Source organism: Pleurodeles waltl, chromosome 5, assembly GCF_031143425.1.
Source record: "Pleurodeles waltl isolate 20211129_DDA chromosome 5, aPleWal1.hap1.20221129, whole genome shotgun sequence".
Classification (NCBI taxonomy): Eukaryota; Metazoa; Chordata; class Amphibia; order Caudata; family Salamandridae; genus Pleurodeles; species Pleurodeles waltl.
The window spans coordinates 123859236-123884342 of record NC_090444.1 but is presented as its reverse complement, the minus strand read 5'-3'; the positions used below and the strand labels follow the sequence as shown (position 1 = coordinate 123884342).

Here is a 25107-nt window from a genome sequence, read left to right as displayed (position 1 = left end):
CAGTTTTGCTTGGGTGGAATGTCAATGCATGCCATTCATGTTTTTAGCTCTGTTAAGAAAGAGCTTAGCCTACAGGTACCAATCTGAGATTCCATACTACAATAAAGCATTGGTGTATCAGGCCATTAGTATATGCTTCAGTAGAGTGAGTACATGCTGTGTAGACTCCTACCATGTAGTGTGGGCTCTGAACGTCATAAATTGTTCTTCAGAGGAGTTTCAGCTTTGAGGTGATTTGTGATGCGTCTCATGAAATTCCCTGTGTAGCAAGACAAGACTTAGATGTGTTTCCACTAACTTCATGCATTGAAGGAAAGTTTAGGTGCCAGAGGGCTGGAAAACAATGACCTTCAAAAGGCGTCAAACAGAACTTGAACATCAATTATTGGAACTGAAGAGGCTGGGTCCAGGTCTTCTGAGAATGACTCATTTCGGGAGAAGGGTAGGGAGAATATTAAACTTAAATTTTGCTTCTTTTGCAATAGCAAGTTCCTGTGGCTGGGCGAGCATTGGGTGTATGTGCCTGTTTGTTGTGCAACACTTTCCTTTCCAAGAAAATGATTTAGCACCAACAGTATAACAAGTGGGCACACTACACAGTTATGCAGTGCCAGGACTTTGCTTCCCCATTCAGTGTGGTCACTGAGGAAGCTGAAGGATTTGAGTTAGACAGTTCAGGGCGCCCTCCAGTAACCATATAACCCTGGAAAGGAGTACTATTCTGATGTCCCAAGAAGACTTCAGCAGCAGAAAGGAAGTATCTTCCGTCGCAGTGAAACCTGCTTCCAGGACTAGACCCACATCCAGGGTTCCAGGTCCCGACCCTAAGGAAACAGTCGCAAGACTGTCTTCAGGGGTAAGTCCTTCCTGACCATTACTCCTTCTAACAACCGGGGTCAGCCTTGAAAGGAGTAAGAACTTCCTGGGACGGGAGAGAGCCTTGAAGTTGCCATGTATTGAGCAAAGGACCTCCTCCCAAGAAACATGAACACTTATAGGCACCCACTGTCGTCAATACAGTTTGATATTGGAAGGCACTCTCGGTGCCCATGGAAGATTTCAATTGATCTTCAGCACAGAAGGCAACTTCAGCGCTCAGTAAATCTTTATCGTCTGGCACACAAGAGCCACAACAGAAAGATAGACACCACAGCCTGACACTAAGCAGCGGACAATTTACAGCCACCCTAGTATGGGCTATATTGTGTCAACCCTCAATCCACACAGCGACCTCATAAGAAACACTGGCTCTCATGTGAGGAGGCCATTTTGGAGGCGATTAGAGGTTCCTGTATCCCGAATAGTTAAGCTGACACCAGTCCAGCACCCCACTGCTACATATGTCTGCAACTTACTCTGTCCATTCGAGTTCCGATGACGAAGCCCTGGTAGATCCTTTGCCTCCATACCAGGATCTAGAGCCAACAGAGCCAATCATGATTGGTATTCACAATGAAACCACTCAAACTAGTCTTCTACATTTTCAGCTCATTATAGCTCAAGCCCATGGAATCAACAGTAGTAGATAAGTTAACTATTCTCTGTCCTTGCATTTAGCAATTTAGTGTATTTTGTTCTGATTTTCTTTTTAAAATCATAATATGAAGAGTTGGTCAGCAGCCATATTTGTCAGCCTTTGTGGCTGCTGCTCATTCACCATCTTCACACCAAAGAATTACATCTCAAATCTTAACAGTCCTCTCCTCTATAGGTTCAAACAGCAAAAGTGTTAATATTTTATGATATCGTCTTTCATTTGTAATTCCTGGGCACTGCCAACCTACTAGATTTGCATTCTAATCCTTACCAGCTGACTGCGCTGTCTGTGATGTACTGCTCTCAAGGGAGATGGCCTGCATGCAGTACTGTAGCCCATAACAAATGGTACACGTGAATGCAAACACTGCAGCTTACAGAAAGAGCACCAGCCAGTACACCCTGAAACTGTGAAATATAAGCTTAAGGTGGTATTTAATGCCATGCAGGTTTTTGTGTGATGAATCTGGTCCTTTCAGTTGATAAATACAGCATTTATTTTTTGTGAGAAAATGCCAAGAAATATCGAAATTTTGAATTTGATTGCTGCTAGACTTCTAAGCTTAACAGTGTGCAGTCACTTGGCGTGAAAAACATACTTAATATTTGCATGCACAAGCCTTTCCTTTTCACATTTTTTGGCTTCTAGCTCTAGAAAAATGAGGCTGCGAAAAATGGTTCCTTAAAATCATATTTTATGTCTTGCCTCCTGTCATGTCATTCAACCACATGCAATATATATATGGATGAATACTTGAGTCCATTTATTTATAGTTTTCACCTTACACATTTTTAGGGGTGTTGCACTTATTTGACCTCAGTTGAATCTCTGTGTTTTCTTCTATAGATATGTCTTTGAAAACTCACCGCAGTGCTCTGAAGCCCACCAGGGATATGTGGAATCTGCTCCTTTTATCTTTCCCTTGGAAGCTTGTCATCCCTCACTTTCTTACTAGACAACTACTTTGAGATGTATTACCTGTTGTGAGGTGACCGGATACCTCTGTTTGACTTTTGAAACTTCACCTTCAATTCAGCATCTCTTCTTGAGATTTGTGTACCAAGTGCATTTTCTTCCTCTTGGATGCATTGAAGCACATTTGGCATCACTCTTCATTCGTTCTGTCTTGTGCATATATTTTGTCATACACGCCTTATAAAAAGCACTGATCCAGGTACATGTCTCTTTCGCACCCCACTTGTCACCATAACTTAAAATTGTTTCATTTATATAGTATTGCTTGTTACTCATTTGATTCTACACACTAGCATCAATACTTTTCAACCTGTTTTATAATACTTTTTAGAAGTCTTACTTTGTTGGCATGCTAACAACCCCAGTAAAATATGTCTGGCTAATTTCCTCTTAGAAAATCATGCTGCTGAAGTGTGTGTTATCCACTGTTTGCAAGCTACTGGTCTATTTTTCCTATATAAGCAATTCTATCAAATTCCTTCTCCGTCTCATATAATAACAGCATGACTGGCCTATAATTGGCAGCATTCTTCAGCTTTGAGCCGTATGACTCTATATGTCAACCACCAGTCCTTCTCGGTGTGTTTTCCATTTATGTTTAACAATTTTTGGTAACTTGGTTTTGATATTTATTTAAGTTCCTTAAACGTTTTGGGGTATATGCCATCCAGCCCTATTACCGTATCCGTATCTCCAAGAAGACAATTTATTTCATACATAAGTATCAGCTTCTCCTCCATGTGAAGCTCAACGGGGAGGAAGAAATATTCTCATTGGTTTCTTGATCTCTCTCATGTCTTATAGTTCAGAACTTTGTCCATTGATGAAGAGGAGGAGTTGGGAATTCCAGTGTGTTTTTTCTTTGATCCACTAGCAGAAAACATTGCGTAACAGCAGATGCCAAAATTGTCAGATAGTGCACTATGGTGCCATACTGCAAAAAAACAAAAAACAACAACAATCGGTCATTAACATGTTTTTATTCTTCTCCTATAGGCAGTTAGTCCTCTAGGAAGGCTCCATAGATGTCTCTACACTTTGGAAAAAGGAAAACCCTGCCTTTCTCAATTCAGAAACAACAACCAGATAGGCAGAGCCTACAGTACTCCAAAGCTTTCAAGCCCTTATTTACACAATGGAACTGGAATAATACATCACCATAGGGTATCTGCACCTGCTAAGATGACTACCTCCACCCCCACCTGCAGGTGCAGTCAGGGTGTACGTTCACGGAATACTCTTAAAAGGAAATGCATCTCTCTTGTGGAGCCTGCGTTCAGGCAATTGGAGCGAATCCCTCGAGAAACAGGACAGGCTTTTCCTCTTCTACATTAGAATGTGTAGCTAGTCATTGCAGAGCAAAATAAAATCCGCTATGAAACAGTTTCATTATTTTGCACAATCTTGTGCTGTGAAGCCAGGATGCAATCTGATGCCAGTTATAGCTCCTTAATTTTAATTGATTATTAATTTTAACTGATTTTATTATATAATTTGAAACCTAATCAAATATTTTTGGACACTTATTTGAAACTTTTATCTGTAGTTCATGACATACTGTGCTCTAGCTGTACCGGTAGAAATAACTTGTTTTCTCTTCTTAGTTTAGGATGATTCAAAATGATGAAAAAGTTAAGCATTATATTTTATTTGCAACTGAGTTTAACCCAAACACTGTGAAGTAACTTATTGTTAAGGTATTATCATTGAAGATTTCAGTGACTGATTTTCTTTATTTAAACTATTACATTTTTAAATACGTGGCACCTTGGTGGATAATTTACCAGGATTGAAGGAATCTAAATTAGTTTTACAGTTTCCTTTGATTGGAAACTTTTAGTAATTGTGCTTGATTATCTTTAAAAGATGTTGCGCAATTGAGATATAATTTTAAATTTAAAGAAAATAAAAGTGGATTTTGATTCCAATCACAGTAATCATAATTATGACTGTTGTTCTTTGTACCAAATCTATATTTTCCTACGTTTATGTACCGTAAAATTGTAATTAAAGTTGAAGGATACAATTAATGAAGGTGATTGATTTTCACCTCCTTGTCTTAGATGCTTATTTCGGAAACTCTTACAGAGATTTGTATGTTCCAGCTTTATCTAAGCATGTTGTATCTTTTAGAGTATAGCCCTGGATCTTATAATGGATGTCATGCAAAAGCCCTAAAACTGGAACTCTCTTAAAAGTGTTTTACACTTATTCTCGTGGCTATTTATTGTTGAAGGGCAGTTATACTTGTTAAGTTGCCCGAGCATTTTAAATGCTTTCAGACTTTGTCTTCTTGATATGTAAATCTCTTAAAATATGCTGTGCTATGTAGGTTTGGGTAGATTAAAAGGTATTACCGTACCAGATCTGATTGCACGTATTTGATCTTTAGCATTATTATTGTCATCCTAATGGAACCTCAAAGGCCTCAATGGCCTGTATTTAAAAGTGGTTAAAATTTGGAACCCAGCAGTGCCTGTTGCTCACCATTATACTTCTTTAATAATATCTAAGAAAGTCCCCTTCTAGATGTCTAATTGCAATGCAGATCAAATAAATCTGTTTAAAGAAATATGTGAAGTTGTTCATTAAATGTTACTTGGTCATAAATATATCAAATACACTTATAAGGAGAGCTGGGGAATAGTAAAAAGAATGTTTATATCCTGGCACTATACTATCGCCAGATTACCCTTAGTAAAGCGACCGTCCTAAATTAGGCTAGGTGGCGATATCCTTTTCAACCAAAATATTTGTAATTATCTTTCTAAAGCAATTTACCTAGCTGTAGATGTTGGCTGGAATCAGTTCCTATTTTAGAGCACTCTTTAACAATTGAAATCCAAAAACACCAGCTTCCTTCCTATCAGGTTAATTTAACATGATGGACTAGGACTAACAAACCAGATCAGCTGTTTTTGTCTGAAAATATATCAGTTGGCATCTTTTGTCCATTGAACATAATTTAATTGAATGTAATTTTGTAGAGAGGTAGAAAAGTTCCTGAGAGAGAGACACTTCCAAATTTCCTGAGAGAGAGAGACACACTTCATAATGAAGTGTAAAGCATCCTTGTAGAAATGTTGACACAGTTTCTTTCAGAATGAGCTCCTCTTTTTTCAACATGCCATAGCAAAAACCACTGTATCCCAATTAGGACATATGACTATCAAGAACCAAAGTATCCAACTGATGCTTCTCACTGAGCCCAGTCTCCATGCACTACTTTGAGACAGAAACGTTTCTTTTCAGAACTAATCACCACTAATCTCATCGGCATCAAAAACCTGTCCAGCCTTATTTACTCCCCAGAGGACTTAAAAATTCACCTGTTATTATAAATACCGTTTATTGTTGAGTGGGTCCAATGAAAAACCCTCTGATTCTATAATCAATAAAAGCATGGGCTTCTTCTCCTGGACTGTACGTGGACCAGATGCTGTGAGTTGTCAGGATGACGATCTATGCTGAGAGGTAGCTAGCCCAGCAGTGCTGCTTTTAGGAATATGTAGAATAACTAGAATAAAACATTTTGCAATATGTAAAATTATTTGAATTGTAGCAGTGCAAATATGCGGCATCTCAGGTAAGCAGAATACAATATATTTCATTGTTCAGTTATTCAGAGAGCATCCTAAATTTTGTGCGCACACTTCATCTTTGACGTTCGTTCTGATGCACTGCAGCAAAGCCAAAGTGATTTATTCTTCAGTGTGGTTTTCTTGTCAGCTTGATTTTTCTGAATGAGACCCATTCTAGATCTAGAGTGAGAGTGGTAAGAAGGTTAAACAAGTTGCCTTGGCATTTGCTCTAGAGCAATGCCCTTAATAATGTCCTCTCATCTTATCTGAACAACTGATTCTGCATTGTGATTTGCCATTATCCAATTCAGCAAAGGTAAAATATCAATACCGTGACAGACAGGAACATTTAAACTTCTTTCAGAAAGAAAAGTGCAAGATATTTTATTATTCAAAAACACTTTCTATCTGGAATTACTTTATTTTCAAATGAGGTGTCTTTTTTTCTCATGTACAGTTGAGCACTGAAACATTGTTAAGCATGTAGATTTAAGTTTTTTCTTCTTGTCTCCAGTAGGCTCCGAAAAGTGTTAAACTCAAATTTGCTTATCCAAATTTACCATTGAATGTGGGAAAGCACTAATCATGATCCCGAAAGGATGTTATAGGTGTTTCCATATGCATTCTTGCAAAGAAAGCATCAAATTAAAAGTGATACCGTGTGGTTGAATTCCACATATGAAAAGGTAGATGTGCGGATACGAACCCGAGTGACTCCAATATCAGGCAGATATGGAACAAGATCAAGTTGAGTCACTAAATGAAGTATTACAGCCTATGAAATGCTCTAGATTTTAGGGATACAAGTCTACGGACAAACTGTAGTTGCAGAGTGAAACGTTTGCATCACAAATGAGACCTGCCTTCACATTTAAATCAAAAGGGTACATTGTTCTGATGGGTGAATGCCAGTAAAGTTGTTTTGTGTCTTCACTGCACATTGCTGTCTGCATAATTAACTGCCATTAGACATTTTGTCGCATAATATTGTGTGTTTTTAAAGCTTTTGATTTCCTCTGTCTGGTCTCTGGGACTTAGGGCATGATTTAGAGTTCAGCAGACCGGTTACTGCATCACAAATGTGACGGATAACCTGTCCTCCCTTATTACAAGTGCCTTGTATCCAGGGGCTCTTGTAATATGTAGCAAATCCCATAACTGACTGTGGAGAGCGCATGACATCCCATGATAGATTCATGCAAATGAGACCATTGGCACATTCTCAGAGGAAGATTTTGGCTTGCCTGTATGGTACTTAATCCAGAAAGCTGCCCTGGGAGCCATAACCCATTCTTCATTATTGCTCCAACATGAATTAGACAGCTATATTCTGAAGGCCAATGAAGATGCATCAATGGAGATGTGTTCTTGCCAGAGACTGGAGATGATGTTTTGACAGAAGCTTTGCTGCTGCATTAAGGATGGTCTGTAGAAGGCAATTAAAAAAGACAAGCAGCCTGAAAGAGATGATGCCATTTGTTAGCATTCATCTAACACTGAAGTTAACAAGAGAGCTCATTGTCTACTGACTATTGACTGAAGCATGAACCAGTGACATTATTATCCTTGTGTCAGGCAAGAGGTGTTGGTCACCAAGAAATCATAGATTAATAACAAGTAGGCAACACCCTACTACTACCTGTGTGTTGTGGATACTGCGTGCCTTGTTATAATCTGTGTACATTTTCCTACTCTATGTAGAAGTCCATAAAATATGAAACTGGCAGCCAGGAGGGGTCCTCCATTGTGATGTATTCTCAAAGTGAATCGCTACCATGAGAACAGCATTTTGACTGATATCCCCACTCCTTTATGGAGTCTGTTAGTGGCTTTTTGAACTGAATGGAACAGGTAATTCTACATCATCTCTCATTCTCCTGGCTTTTTTAGAATATCTAGCTGTAAGTGTTGTCAATAAAGAAGCACTGACTGAGAATAACACTTCATGTCTTCCAGTTACTTTCAGGGATCATCAAGGTTGGTTTCTAGTGTCAGGACCCGCACTGAAAGGATTGGGCACATTATTGCATGCTAGTACAACTTTTGTAGATATTTCTTTTGATTCAAGTTTGTTTATGGCTTAGATTAGAGTTAGAGGTGATAGTTTTGCGAGTATCGAGTCCTTTTCCAAGGGAATGGATGTTTTTGTAATTGCATGCTGAGTAGGAGAGCACAGAGACACACCTTTGGGAGTTAATTTGTTCTAGTTGAGGTGTGTATTTGAGCTCTATTTTAAGAGCACGTAAAGCATTTCAAAGAGTGGGAGACATAGTAAAAAAGGTTCTACCGCCAAGTCTAGTTGTGCTAAAGTGAAACACTTAGCTAAGATGGGTGAAAAGGGAACAAATGAAGACTGGTCCAAGTAGGGAAGACATGACTAAATCTCAGTGCCCTGTATACCATTGCTGCAACAAGGTTTTGCACTATCTGGAGTTAAGCCATGAGATAATGTTAATATTGTAGATAAAGAACCGTCTTGTTGCCCAGGAGTGCTCCCACCAAGAATGATTCACCACTGTAAAGCAACTGGCCTTAGGGACGGACGTAAGGAATGATCTTGAACAGCCTTTCAAGTTGGAACAAGCAGTCTAACACAACTGTTGATGCTTGTTTTTTTTTTTTTGTTTTTGTTAAAAACGACATCATACAGGTGGTGCTAGTGTGTGTCGGTGTATTAGAATGCTGTTATTAGTGTGTTTATATTAGAATGAGGTGTATTGCATCTTGTGTTTGTGTGTAGAGTGTCTGCTGGGATTATAATGCTTGTAGTGATGGTGGTGGTGACAGTGATTCTTTAGAACAAAAGAAAAGAGGATAGCCATCTTCCTGTAAGTATCTTGTGGTTGTTAAACCCAGTATTTTCTTTCTGGTAGCTGGAGCTGAGTGGCATCCCTTCTTACACATGCTGCCTTGCTGCTCAGCTGCAGAACCTGAGTGGCAGCTACCCAAACCATTGGTGTGCGCACACATGTACGCTTTGAATGACTGCACAGGGTATGCCATATAGCCAATCAACATGTAATGCTGCAGTATATATACATGTTCGATGGCATGTGTAGCTGCAGATACACATGCTGTGCACATCCGGCCATCTGGTGTTGGGCTCGGAGTGTTACAAGTTGTTTTTCTTCGAAGAAGTCTTTTCGAGTCACGAGACCGAGGGACTACCATTTCGACTCCATTGCGCATGGGCGTCGACTCCATCTTAGATTGTTTTTTTTCCGCCATCGGGTTCGGACGTGTTCCTTTTCGCTCTGTGTTTCGGGTCGGAAAGTTAGTTAGAATCTCGGAAAAAACTTCGGTATTGTTTGCGTTCGGTATCGGGTTAGTTACAACAGATCGACACTGAATTTTGAAGAGCTCCGGTGGCCCTTCAGGGTTTTTTCGAACCCCCATCGGGGCCTGGTCGGCCCGGCCACGTGTGACTTCAAGGCTGATGGAACGGACCCCATTCCGCTTCTGTCCAAAATGCCATAACAAGTATCCGTATACGGATCAGCATCTGGTCTGTAACTTGTGCTTGTCCCCAGAGCACAAGGAAGATACTTGTGAGGCCTGTCGTGCGTTTCGGTCCAGAAAGACGTTAAGAGACCGAAGAGCCAGAAGACTGCAGATGGCGTCGACGCCGACAGGACAAGAGCGTTTCGAGGAGGAAGAGGAAGCTTTCTCTATCCAAGAGTCGGACTCTGAAGAGCTCGTGGCCGAAGAAATGCCAAAAACCGTGAGTAAGACGTCGAAACATAAGACTCACGAGAAGTCAACAAAAGCCCAGGGGACGCCACCGCCAACAGGCCATGGCTTAACCCAAACAAGCGGTGACCGAGCCAAGGCACCGAAAAAGGGCACGCTGGTGTCGAAGTCATCCGACTCTGGTCGAGATACCGCCACACAGCAATCTCGGACCCGAGACATCGGCTCAGAGAAATTTCGGCACCGTGACAGCGGCACCGAACACATTCGGCACCGAAACACCACCACGCCGAAAATTACAAAGGTTTCTTCGGAGCCTAAAAAGACATCCGAAAAAGTTTCGGTTCCGAAACATCCAGCCTCGGAGCCGAAAACAGGTTCCTATACAGAGGAACAAGGATTGTCCTCCCAAATGCAAAAGCATAGATTCGGAGAGGAACTTCAAGCAGTAGAGCCAGACTATACTCAAAGGAGGCTCCACATTCAACAAGACACAGGGAAGATAACCACTCTTCCCCCAGTTAAAATAAAAAGAAAATTTGCCTTTCAAGAAAAGGACAAGGAGCCACAGGCAAAGGTGGCAAGGAAAACAACTCCACCACCGTCTCCACCACCATCAGTGCACACATCACCAGTAGCAACTCCTCCACTGATGCACTCCCCGACTCATACTACCATGAGTCAAGATGATCCCGATGCATGGGACCTTTACGAAGCTCCAGTATCGGACAACAGCCCAGACTCGTACCCTGCCAGGCCGTCCCCACCTGAGGACAGTACATCTTACACACAGGTGATTGCAAGGGCAGCTGCTTTCCATAACGTCACCTTGCATTCCGAACCAATTGAGGATTACTTTTTGTTTAACACGCTATCCTCCACTCATAGCCAATACCAAAGACTACCTATTCTCCCAGGAATGCTAAAACATTCAAAACAAATCTTTCAGGATCATGTTAAAGGCCGAGCCATAACTCCAAGGGTGGAGAAAAAGTACAAGCCACCGCCAACAGATCCAGTTTATATTACAACGCAGTTAACACCAGACTCAGTAGTTGTCGGGGCAGCTCGTAAGAGAGCAAACTCTCATACCTCGGGGGACGCACCACCTCCAGACAAAGAGAGTCGCAAATTTGATGCTGCGGGCAAAAGGGTTGCAGCACAAGCAGCAAACCAATGGCGCATTGCCAATTCACAAGCACTTTTGGCAAGATATGATAGAGCTCACTGGGATGAGATGCAACATTTGATAGAACACTTATCCAAGGAGTTCCTAAAAAAGAGCTCAATAAGTGGTGGAAGAAGGACAAAGTATCTCTAATAATCAGATACGGTCTTCAATGGATGCAGCAGATACGGCTGCAAGGACAGTAAATACTGCAATAACAATAAGAAGGCACGCATGGCTGCGCACGTCAGGTTTCAAGCCGGAAATTCAACAAGCCGTGCTAAATATGCCATTTAATGAACAGCAGTTGTTTGGGCCGGAAGTCGACACTGCTATTGATAAACTCAAGAAAGACACTGATACAGCAAAAGCCATGGGCGCACTCTACTCCCCGCAGAGCAGAGGTACTTTTCGCAAAACACCTTTTAGGGGAGGGTTTCGAGGACAACCTACAGAAACCACAACATCACAAACAAGGCCCACTTACCAAAGCCAATATCAGCGGGGAATTTTTCGGGGGCAATATAGAGGGGGACAATTCCCCAAAAATAGAGGAAAATTCCAAAGCCCCAAAAGTCCTCAAAATAAGCAGTGACTTACAAGTCACACATCCCCATCACACAACACCTGTGGGGGGAAGACTAAGCCAATTTTACAAACATTGGGAGGAGATAACAACAGATACTTGGGTACTAGCAATTATCCAGCATGGTTATTGCATAGAATTTCTCGAATTCCCTCCAACAGTCCCACCGAAAACACACAGTATGTCACAACAACATATAAATCTTCTAGGATTAGAAGTTCAAGCATTGCTCCAAAAAGAGGCAATAGAATTAGTACCAAAACAAGAACTAAACACAGGAGTTTACTCACTGTACTTTCTGATACCCAAAAAAGACAAAACTCTAAGACCTATACTAGATCTCAGAATATTAAATACATACATCAAATCAGACCACTTTCACATGGTTACATCACAAGAAGTAATCCCACTGCTCAAACAACAAGACTACATGACAACACTGGATCTAAAGGATGCATATTTCCATATACCAATACATCCTTCACACAGAAAGTACCTAAGGTTTGTATTCCAAGGGATACATTACCAATTCAAAGTGTTGCCATTCGGAATAACAACTGCGACAAGAGTTTTTACAAAATGTCTAGCAGTAGTAGCTGCACATATCAGAAGGCAGCAAATACATGTGTTCCTGTACCTAGACGATTGGTTAATCAAGACCAACACGCAAATACAGTGTTCACAACACACAAATTATGTCATAGAAACCCTACACAAACTAGGTTTCTCAATCAATTACTCAAAGTCACACCTTCTGCCGTGTCAAACACAGCAATACCTAGGAGCAACAATCAACACAGTAAAAGGAATTGCCACTCCAAGTCCACAAAGAGTCCAAACATTTCACAATGTAATACAAGCCATGTATCCAAACCAAAAGATACAGGTCAAATTAGTAATGAAACTCCTAGGCATGATGTCCTCATGCATAGCCATTGTCCCAAACGCAAGGTTGCACATGCGGCCCTTACAACAGTGCCTAGCATCACAGTGGTCACAGGCACAGGGTCAACTTCTAGATCTGGTGTTGATAGACCGCCAAACATACATCTCGCTTCAATGGTGGAACAGTATAAATTTAAACCAAGGGCGGCCTTTTCAAGACCCAGTGCCACAATACGTAATAACGACAGATGCATCCATGACAGGGTGGGGAGCACACCTCAATCAGCACAGCATCCAAGGACAATGGGACATTCAACAAAGACAGTTTCATATAAACCACTTAGAACTGTTAGCGGTGTTTCGAGCGCTGAAAGCATTTCAACCCATAATAACCCACAAATACACTCTTGTCAAGACAGACAACATGACAACAATGTATTACCTAAACAAACAGGGAGGAACACACTCAACACAGTTGTGTCTCCTGACACAAAAAATATGGCATTGGGCGATTCACAACCACATTCGCCTTATAGCACAATTTATTCCAGGGATTCAGAATCAGTTAGGAGACAATCTTTCTCGGGATCACCAACAGATCCACGAATGGGAAATTCACCCCCAAATACTGAACACTTACTTCAGAATGTGGGGAACGCCACAAATAGATCTATTTGCAACAAAAGAAAACTCAAAATGCCAAAACTTTGCATCCAGGTACCCACAACATCAGTCTCAGGGCAATGCACTATGGATGAACTGGTCAGGGATATTTGCGTACGCTTTTCCCCCTCTCCCACTTCTTCCATATCTAGTAAACAAGTTGAGTCAAAACAAACTCAAACTCATACTAATAGCACCAACATGGGCAAGGCAACCTTGGTACACAACACTACTAGACCTTTCAGTAGTACCTCATGTCAAACTGCCAAACAGACCAGATCTGTTAACACAACACAAACAACAGATCAGACATCCAAATCCAGCATCGCTGAATCTAGCAATTTGGCTCCTGAAATCCTAGAATTCAGGCACTTAGACCTCACACAGGAATGTATGGAGGTCATAAAACAGGCTAGAAAACCTACCACTAGACACTGTTATGCAAATAAGTGGAAAAGATTTGTTTATTACTGCCATAATAATCAAATTCAACCTTTACACGCATCTGCAAAAGATATAGTAGGATACTTATTACATTTGCAAAAATCTAAACTAGCTTTCTCTTCCATTAAAATACATCTTACGGCAATTTCAGCTTACCTGCAAATTACGCACTCAACTTCATTATTTAGGATTCCAGTCATAAAAGCGTTTATGGAAGGCCTAAAGAGAATTATACCACCAAGAACACCACCAGTTCCTTCATGGAACCTCAACATTGTCTTAACACGACTCATGGGTCCACCTTTTGAGCCCATGCACTCTAGTGAAATGCAATACTTAACGTGGAAAGTTGCATTTTTAATTGCCATCACATCTCTAAGAAGAGTCAGTGAAATTCAAGCGTTTACCATTCAGGAACCATTTATTCAAATACACAAAAATAAAGTTGTTCTACGGACAAATCCTAATTTTTTACCAAAAGTAATCTCACCGTTCCACTTGAATCAAACGGTAGAATTACCAGTGTTCTTCCCACAGCCAGATTCTGTAGCTGAAAGAGCACTACATACATTAGACATCAAAAGAGCACTAATGTACTACATTGACAGAATAAAACTAATTCGAAAGACAAAACAACTATTTATCGCCTTTCAAAAACCTCATACAAGAAATCCAATTACAAAACAAGGCATTGCTAGATGGATAGTTAACTGCATTCAAACCTGCTATCTTAAAGCTAAACGAGAACTGCCTATTACACCAAAGGCACACTCAACCAGAAAGAAAGGTGCTACCATGGCCTTTCTAGGAAATATTCCAATGAACGAAATATGTAAGGCAGCAACATGGTCTACGCCTCATACATTTACCAAGCACTACTCAGGGGTGTGGAATTTATTAAAATATCTACTTGTCCAGGGGACAGGTTGGTGCTCAAATCTACTTGTCCTGTAAAATGATCTACTTGTCCCTTTGGTGCCATGTAGTGTGGCGCCAAATTATGGCAGCAATCTCATTATGTAAGAGCTCTGATAATAACCTCTCTGATATGCCAGGGCTACTACCATAGTAGGGCTTGAATACTTGAAGTTTCAATCCCTACTGTAGAAATTTCCTTATTTAGCACCTTTCTGCAGATCTGCATACTGGGGCTGGAGGAAGCAGTAAGCAATAGTTCAAGGGCTGGAATGCCTTTGAGTCTGCAAACCTACTAACCTGCATGTTTTAAAGATTTTCACCAGCTTCTCTCTAATATTTTCCCATAATAAGAAAGGTTGGACATTTACTCCTGACAATGGCAGAATTAGAACTTCTTCCAGGGTTGGGAAGAAAGTGGCTGGAGGGAAAATGAACTTGCAAATGCTCAATAGATTTTCACATGAGCAAATCTACACATGCGTATTTACCCATGCTAAAATACAGTTCACAAATATTTTATAGGGGTACGACATATACCATGGGTGCACTTTTGTGACTTTCTTTAAGAATCTGGGGCCACATGTAGGTAGGTTCAGATTTGCGACCCGCAAATTGCGAGTCAGAGCGAGTCGCAATTTGCGAGTCGCAAATCCGAATGTAGGATGGTGTCCCTGACACCATCTGTGATTCGCAAGGGCTTCGCAAATGCCCACCTCATGAATAATCATGAGGTGGGTCGCAATTTGCGACCCCCTTGCGAATGGCGGCCCTCACAGGGATGGTGGCCTGCTGGAGACAGCAGACCACCATGTCTGTGACTGCTTTTCAATAAAGCAGTTTTTTTTTTTTTTTTGTAATGCAGCCCGTTTTCCTTAAAGGAAAACGAGATGCATAACAAAAACAAAAAATGAAACGTTTTCGTTTCATTTTTTCAGAGCAGGCAGTGGTCCGTAAGACCACTGCCTGCTCTGAAAAAATGTTTACAGTGACATTCACAATGGGGAAGGGGTCCCATGGGGACCCCTTCCCTTTTGCGAAAGTGTTAGCACCCATTTGAAATGGGTGCAAACTGCGATTGGTTTGCGCCCGCGTTCGCAGAACAATCCTACATTGCACTGCGAGTCGCAATTAGAAAGGGAACACCCCTTCCTAATTGCGAGTCGCAAACCCGTTTTGCGATTCGGTAACCAGGTTACTGAATCGCAAAACTGGGTTTGTGCATCGCAATGTGCTTTTTGCACGTCGCACACAGCGAAAGTCGACGTTTGCGTCATGCAAAAAGCTGCCTACATGTGGGTCTTGGCCCCTAATTAGGTCTGGTGTTAACAAAGACATTTTGTTTTTATTAAACTTCTATTTCTCTCTCTTTCGGCTGGCTTTGCTGTGAGTAATTGCATTCTGCCCTTCCACAAGGAGTAGTTTTGTTCAGTGTCAGGAACTACAGTGGCAATCAGTGACGTAACGAAACTGGAGAGTGCCCCTTTGCAAAGAACATGGAGGAGCCCCCTATCCAGACTCACTCAGGGCAGGTGCTGTGCTGAAGGGGCCCCCTGGAGGGCGGCTGCGGGGCCTTTGTTATGCCACAGGTGGCAACGTGTGCTTTTAGAGTTCAAAAACGTTTTGGGTTTTTTTTGCCAGTGTTTGTTAAAATGTTGAGGGCCTGGTAGCTCCCACAACAATAAAGTGTTACAAAAGCCATGTCAAAACAAGACACGCATTGATGAAACTAAAAGACTTATAAAAATATGTCAGATCAGTTGGCTTTGTCAGTGTTTGTTTATTTTCATGCTTCCCATAATCATGTTGAAAATGGTTACACTGATTTTCCATTAGAAATATTTTGGGGAAATACTAGCATACATCAAAACATTTTACTAAATGACACTTCATTTGCATCTAATCAGAGAGCATTCTGGGAGCATTATACTTAGCCTCATAGCCTAAACTTTTCAAACATGTGTATACACGTTTTTTTTTTTTTGTACTGGAACCAACGTCAGTAGTGAAGTGTGACCTTAAAACATTTATTTACAGCACTCACCCTAATAATGAAGGTTTTCAAATAATGAACCATAAATACAAGTTTGAACAGCATTGTCTTTCGGAAACACATTACCTCAACTGCAGAGAGTTCCACTCTCTGTAAACAGGCAGCCAGAGGGTTTGTGCTGCAGAGGGTTGGGCCTACTTGTCCCAAGGACAAAGTAAACATAAAAACTTGTTGCCCTTGACCCCAAACAAGATGTCCCGGGCGTCGGGCGATCGGAATTCCACATCCCTGCTACTGTGTAGATGTGTTAACTGCACAACAGGCAACAGTAGGTCAAGCTATACTAAGAACATTATTTCAAACTACTTCAACTCCTACAGGCTGAACCACCGCTTTTGGGGAGATAACTGCTTACTAGTCCATGCACAGCATGTGTATCTGCAGCTACACATGCCATCGAACGGAAAATACCACTTACCCAGTGTACACCTGTTCGTGGCATTAGTCGCTGCAGATTCACATGCGCCCACCCGCCTCCCCGGGAGCCTGTAGCCGTTTAGAAGTAGATCTTAAACATTTGTACATTTGTAAATATATTACTTTAAACTTCATTATGTACATACGCATTCACTCCATTGCATGGGCACTATTACTAGCATACACAACTCCTACCTCACCCTCTGCAGGGAAAACAATCTAAGATGGAGTCGACGCCCATGCGCAATGGAGTCGAAATGGGAGGAGTCCCTCGGTCTCGTGACTCGAAAAGACTTCTTCGAAGAAAAACAACTTGTAACACTCCGAGCCCAACACCAGATGGCGGGATGTGCACAGCATGTGAATCTGCAGCGACTAATGCCACGAACAGATGTACACTGGGTAAGTGACATTTTCCATATATATTGATATATATATAAATGCACCCTTACTTGTATGTGCACAACTGTACGTATGTACCTACAGGGGCACTGAAAGAAACATACCAGTGACAATGGGAACTGAGCTGTTTAAATACATGACAGTGAGAACTGGTGTGGAGTTGTGCCAGTCAGCTGCTTAGAAGAGGTGGGAATGAACATGTGAGGGAATACATGTGAGTTGTGCACACAGCTGCCTGAGTGTTTGTGTGTATGTCTTTGTGCACGTATGGACCTTTGGGTGCTCGCGGTCTCTATGAATGTGTGCCTGGCTTATCACAAATGTCCCACCACTCAGTAGAGGATCTTTTATACTGGTCTTAAAACTGTCTAGTCAAATATGTAACTTCATCTTTTTTATGAAGTCCACCAAGGTGGTAAAGTTCTTAATATCAGATCATAACATTTGTCCATGGCAGTGGAGCCTGTAATGAAAAGGAACAACAGGCATGAGTGACAAGATTGTATTTCAGGACCAGAAATCTGATCTGATGTCTACTCCAAAAATCAGGAGATGTGGCTTGCCTAGTAATTTTAGTCGTTAAGTAGCTAAGAGTTTTTTTTGATTTATGATATTTAAATGCAGATCTTGGACATTTCACCATGGGGCATTCACTCCACAATTATACTGAATGTGCCAAGGTCTACTTTGCGGTCAATCCTCCACCAAGTAAGGGCAGTTGCCCTCCCCAGATCTCCGACTTGCTTTTTTTGTGGAATGCTGCTCTCCCAACTCTTTGCCAATCCACTGTGTTTTCTGGTTGAGTTGGAAGGGTGACTCCCTGGGCAGGTGGGAAGGAGAATCAGAGTAAGGGCAAATCGTGACCCAAATGGGAAGCTGACTTTTGTGACCCAACTCTTTGTGTTGTACATTTTTGGTATGCTCTTGTATACTGCCACAATGGCATTTATTGTTCTCTTGGTAAATGTACCCCATGTTGGCTATTCATGTCAACCTTAAGTAAATTATGATAAGTTCTGCCATCTGTTTAGTATCTCTGGCCTACTCCTGACCATCCCTGGCTTGGTGATTGTTCATGAAAAACTGTTGATTCATTTGTATTATGGAGTAAAGCCTCCACCTAATGGTGGCCATTCTTTCCATATTGTGATTGCCCTTTTCTTTGTTAGCCAACCTTGCATGCCATACCAATACATTGCAATGTGAGATAGGCTCTTTTCATGTTATGCCCTTTTCCATAACTGAAAACTAGTATTTGGAAACAAACAAAATCACTTTGTATACAGAAGCAAACTTGCTCGGGTAATTGAAGTTGGATAGGATAGCTTGCATTTGACAGCTAATTATGTGTGTTCTCGAAAATTGCTAAGCTAATTTGTTGGGGGGAAAAATCCCAAAATATGCTTACAACTGATGTGATTTCCTTAATGCAAAAGGGCACTTAGTGTTATTTCATTTCTCAAGTAGAGGTATTTCATATTCATGTTTTTTTTTAAAAGTTATTTTTGATCTGCGACTCCCCAGGGTTGTCACCACTGGTGCCCCTGAATGGGGGATTGCTATTGTAATCATGCCTGACACCTGATCACAGTTTCTGTTAGTACCTCCAAATTATTTACATTGATTGTAGAATAGACTAAGGACCCCGATGTATAATATATGTAAATGATTTCTGTATAAAGGTTGAGGATGGTAGATGAAAATATCATCTTAGCCTCTCTTCCACTTAAATAAAAATATATATTTTTATATGCATATTTGTTGGAATAATTGATTTACATATTCTTGGTGGTTGGGCTATTAGATAAGACTTTCATTCAAAGTGTCCAGTCTACAATTCTGCACTCCACAATAGTCAGAACGAAGGTATGAAATTAGGAGAAAGAAAGAAATGGAAAGTAACCATTATACCACTTTAACACTTCTAAATGGAATTGGGTTGTGCCTCATTTTCCCCTACAGTGGTTGGCCACCACATTCAGACACAGAGTCAAGTTATGCAGGCATAGTTCTCGTCACTGTATTCCCTAAACAGTTTTTCACCTTGTTCCAGGCTCCCTGTTTTGTTTTCTTAAAATCAGCATAGTGCTATCATGGAGCTCTAGTGTATCCTGTGGTGTACCTATATAGACCTCCTTCTCATGATTTGCGTACTCACTTTCATTAACTTGTAAAGTTTGTCAGAGTGTTCCAAAGGGGGAAGAATGTGACTAGTGTGTGTGGCCAAGGACAATAAGTTTTAATAAACAACTTTTTTGTTCTTTACCAATTCCAGTTTCCTGCTCTAGATAAACCTCACACTCTTCTCAAGCATTCCTCGCCAAGGGGCTTATTTATGGTGGACAATGATGTCCTCAGCCCCGGTATAGACTCCATCATTTTGTACATTCTCTAAAAATTGGAACTCAGATCTCACCCATTGCCCATCCTCCAAGCACCCTTGATTGAAGTGGTGTGGCAGGATGTGTTCTGTGGAGACCCCTTTATATTATACTTTTTGAGCTCCGTGTGGTCAAGTCTTGCCTATTGTTCAAGTTCCATTGCTCCAGTTATCTGATCTCTTACCTACCTTACTTGACAGCTCAGTCTCATGCAGCTTCTGGGCCTTCCCTCATCAAATCTGGGAGTCTTCTGTTCTCTCATGGGCTCATCTCAGCCATGCACACTGTGGCTGGTGGTGCCAACAGGTGGCCATGCAATTAATGATTCATTAACTGCTGTTCTGGAAACGCTATTGGGCAAGATAAAGGGGTAAGTGAGTCTTCCATCTTCTTAGGGTGTGGCCCTGAAGCACCCAAAGTTAGTTATAGGAATTGCTGTTGCTGCCACCTTAGATGTCTGTTCACCCTGAACTAGCACTTAGATCAGAACAGTACAGACACTCAGATCAGTGCAGTCACTTGCGGAGTGCAGGGGTGACCCATCCGTCCCAGCACTGGGCTGACCCTAACCAGCAGGTAGAACATTTAAACAGCAGTGTGAACTATTGTATAGTCTCCCTAAGTAGCTGTGGGTCAGTTTCTAACTTTAGGCTACTGAAATGAAGAGATACATTTCCTAACTAGTAGGGTTCCTGCAGCTAACTTGTCACAAATGTTTAGATATCCTTTAAAAAAAAAATAAGTATGAGCCTCAGTCCATTCAACTTTGACATTCTCCTGCTCAGTTCAGTGCTAACCATATGGTGAGTAAAGTAACCAATTCTGTGCACTGCCCTGAACTTTACCAAAGAGTCGATAAGTTGTGTGGTGGGGTGAAAATTGAGGAGTTGGTGAGTCATTCATGAAGAGGTGTGTGTGTTATTGCAGTCCTTCAACTTACTATGGTGTATCATTTTAAATCCTCCTCGTGGGTGCCTGTCAGGCCTAACACATTTATGGAACTGCATGGTTGGTTGCAGAATTAGGCAGCGGGTTTATGTATTAACAGTAAGTGCAGGAAGCACTTAAAATCTAGTCTGCAAGGGCAGCCTGTCATCAGAGATACGTTTGAGAACATAGTAGGTTTAAGAAAAAATCAGATTATGCGTTTCTACTCAGCCACTAGATACAAGAAAATGCACAACACAAGCACTTAATACATAGTATGGGCCACACTACAAAACTGCTTTATTGGTATGTAGTTTATTTCTTCCTGTGCACTAGCATATTTATGTATGTTCCTGATCTACTATGCCATTTATGAAAGAGGCTCAAAATGCATGGTGGAAAAGAACAAAATATATCTATTAAGTTGTTGATTTGGTGATACGAAGAACCATAAAACTCCAGGTTGTATTACCAAAAATACGAGAAATGTCAACCTATGTGACTGCAAATAGAGAAAAACACTATCTACTTTGACCAGGACTTTCCGTCCTGTATCTCTTCTAACATTTTTCCATCCATAACAAAAATAAATATGCAAAGAGACAAACCCACGCTAACCAAAACAGATGATTGCAAAAACGACGTAATAATTTATCCAATTACAGGGCTTAACACTGCAGAGGCAATCTACCATTAAGAATGTCTGACACCTCTCCCAATAGCTGCTCAAACTACACAGGGACCTCCAATTCATTGCTCTTTGATACTCTCAACAAATTCTACACCTTCTCGTCTGTCTACCTCTCGATACTCTGCCAGACTTCAGCTCATTCTTAAGGGGGTCACGTAGAACAACCCTTCACACGTAACATGAAGTTTTTTTTCTCGTGAACCCCGTTTCTGACTTTTATATCACCACATGCTTGTATCCCAATTGTCCTACCTCTCGCCAATAATCCAGATGCAACTTTATCATTTTTTGATAACACTGAACGTTTCCTCACAAAAACTCCAATGCCATTCCTTCCAAGCTTTTACTCCCCTAACTACAGCAGATTCTACTGGAAAACTGTCCCTGGTGAAAGCAAAAGAAAATACCACCTCCTCTGCTGAAGCCCCGTTCTGTCCTCATCTGACCTTCAGCTGTTTGAAAAATATTTCACCAAAACTCTACAATAGCTACAGTTCTGTGTGGAAGGCACGATAATATATCCAGCTGCAGTCTTCAAATCCTGTCCACAGGCATGAAATTAAACATGCCAGGTCCTGCTGATGAATTCATCGTGTTACGCCTCTCTCAGACACAAATCTGTCTCCAACTCATGTACTTGCTGGCTTTAGGGCTTGTCGAGACATGCACGAGTATTCATCAGAGGGTGATGTGTGTGTTGATGCATGCCAAAACATGTTACAAATTCACTAGGGTGTTCATGTGATGGAACTTTAACTAGTGACCACTTGCTGAAGGTTCATTTGCCCATTGCCCACTAAACTTGATGTCTATGTGGCAGCCATTGAAAATAAACACTTGTGATTTTACTGGATATACATAAAATATTTGTAGTGACTGTCATTTTACGTGATACATTTTCCCCCCACATCATTGGTGCCTCAATGTCCCTCTATTGTCCATGTAGCTCTTTGCTTATCAAACATACTTCTGACCGTCTTGATGTGATTAGTATGAATCTTGTGCCAACACAGGTGCCCGGCTTCTCCTATGACTTTTCCCTCCGTATGGTTTGGGTAACTATTGTTGTTTATCCAGGTTTTTGCAGAGTACCACTAAACACCGTCCCACCAAGTCTTCCACATGGATTTAAAGTCCAACTCGTCACCAGTGGTAAATTGTCAGTATTGGTGTTGGAAGAATCATACTTTGTAGTATACGCTTGTATTGTCCAATTGTAGGAAAAGTCAGTATATATATTGATCCTAGTAAGAGCCATCCAGCAAGTGCACAAGTGCTGGTGCTACACTGTCATTCCAGTCACACTGTTGTTCAACCAATGGAGTAAACCTGCCCATTAGCAAGTTCCAAAGCAATTCCTCTAATGTGCAGAGAAGCAAGATGGGTGCAATAGGCTTTTGTGTTTGTTTCCCTGTTGCACTTCCAGTCATCTTAACAAAATTCTAGCAGGGAAGCTCTCATAAACATCTTGTTAGCCGTTTCTTTGGGTACTAGTCTGCCTATCTTTTATTCTAGGTAAAACTCTCAATTGCTCTTCTTTCAGCGTTCAGTATAAATTTGCATATAAACGACCTTGCATCTATTCTGACTGCTAAGCAGTGTTCTTTTTTTTTAACCAAAGCAACATCAAATTACTTATCCACTGCCCTACGTTCCTTGTGCGCTTCCCAATGCTTTCGTCATTAGTCTGGGGTGTTGATACCTGATTAGGTGAATACCTAGCGCATTGTTGCGGGGAAAGGGCATTACTTTTCAGGAGAACATCTCAGGTTTGTGATGGCTTTCCAAAACTACACTTGTGATCATATCTCCCAAGAAGATTGTCTATAGAGGTATTATGCATGAAATTATGATTTTTCAGATGAGTCTGCCAATGTACCCTAACTCAGTCAGTTCCAATTCTTGTATGTATTCATGTCATGGAAAAAGACTTTGCATTGGTATTTTGTTCAGTGCTTGATGTAGGTTGATACCAGCTTTGGAGAACACAGTCTGATCGAAGATCAGTGAAATCGGGAGATGATGAATGAACTCTGGAGAACATGCACTTAACTTTTCAATAATGTTTTTCAGACTTCTTTTCCCTGTAAATGTAATTATTATGCCTTTGCTACAAGCTAATTTTATTTATATTAAACATAGCTCGAGGAACCAATGACTGAGGGCATTGTATGAGAGGATTGTATGTCAGAATATTGAGGACAAAAATATTGTGAAGCTAAAATATAAAGGGCTACATATCACTGACCGTAATATTGTAAAGGTAATTGCATATAGGTTACTATGGATTAATTATCCTTAACTCCACTTACCCTGAAGATGTATATAGATCATCAATGTACATATATGTGTATTTAGATATAGAAAACCTATACTTACCTACATATACTATCGCAATATTTTTGGTACTCAGTATTTTGGCCCAACAATATTTTGCAGTCCATATTCTGGTCGGATATATTCTACATATGGTTAAAGTCTGACATTGGCAGAAGAGAGATATTACTAGTAATACCTCATTATGCTACAGATGTCCTTGTCTCTCACTTTGTACTTTAACAGTGAGGCTTCCTGTAGGTTTACATGTGTTTTTCTGTTGGTTAACAGGAGGTAGCTGTGAAGGAGCAGTTAACAGGAAAAGGAAAGCTAAGCCGTAGGAGCCTCAGCTCTCCGAACGTGCACCGGGTAAGTGTCCCCGTACTACCGCTGTGTTTCCTATATAGTCTTCTTCTTCCGCTGGCTTACAGGATATTTTTGTTACCAACTCGTTATGCAAGCATACTTGTGCACGGTTTAAGTTTCAGTTGTAGGATTTATTAATATATGTATTACATTATGGTGTGCAATATTATTAAGAGACAGGGATTGTGCTGGCATTGTGAATTATATGATCAGAAAGTCTTACGTTGATTTAAAAGGTAAGACAAACCTACATTCTTAAAAATATGGACTCCTCCTACCCTTTGCTTATTCCTAAAATAGAGCAATGAATAATTGTTTGTGTTTCAGCAGTTTAGACATGAAGAGTGACTCGGGAGGTGGCTGGTGTTATTATCAGCCTTGTTACTTTAAGTAAGCCTGGCATCAGTCTCCAGACTCCTTCCTGCCTGTTCTGGTTGCCTCACAACTACTACAATGTTGTATCCATGTTTTGTACTATTCAGAAATCGTAGAGTGGACTCGCAGCATTAAATGTTAGTATGGACTGATGCTATGTCCTTGACAGGCATGGGGGTGAAAACTAGATGTTTAAGATATTTAAGTTTGATGGTCAGCCACAGTGAAAGGTTACGGGTATAAAAAGCCTTGTGTATGGGAAGACTTTAATAGCAAAGTACTCATTGTTGGGCTAAAGCAAAAATTATATTATATTTGCATGTTGACTTTTCCAACATAACTGTTGTTTTGGGGCTCTTAGTTTTGTATTTCTTCTAGAAATCGTCTACATAGTATCCATAAAGATTGACCGTGTAAGCCAGCAGTTTAATGACCATGTGAGATGTTCGAGGGTGGTATTTGAATAACAGCATTTCCATATAATACAGTAATGAACATTAAGATGTAGATAGGTTATTGAGCGATGGGTAAGGGTGCACAGGAGTGTGTGTGATAACATCCGTTTAGAGCACAGATTCCCAGAGATGAACTTGGTGCCAAATTAAAAGTTTAGATGATGGATTTGATTGTAGCTGTTCGGGTACTGAGCTCCAACATAGACCTCGGAGACAGAAAAACCTAAATATTAACATTGCAGAGTGGTTCTGGGGTATTGAGAAGAAGCATGGTTTAAAT

At 40.9% G+C, this 25107-nt stretch overlaps 1 protein-coding gene across 2 annotated transcripts in view; it reads left to right on the top strand.

Moving 5' to 3' along the window:
* The window catches only part of KIF13B (kinesin family member 13B), a 537272-nt gene that overhangs the window by 428294 nt on the left and 83871 nt on the right, over window positions 1–25107 (top strand). The window contains exon 34 of one of the 2 annotated variants that reach the window (XM_069233796.1): window positions 23923–24000. In XM_069233796.1, coding sequence (XP_069089897.1) covers window positions 23923–24000 — 78 coding nt within the window. Of the gene's footprint in view, window positions 1–3508; window positions 4485–23922; window positions 24001–25107 lie in introns of those variants that run through there. The other variant, XM_069233797.1, reaches the window with a different exon arrangement.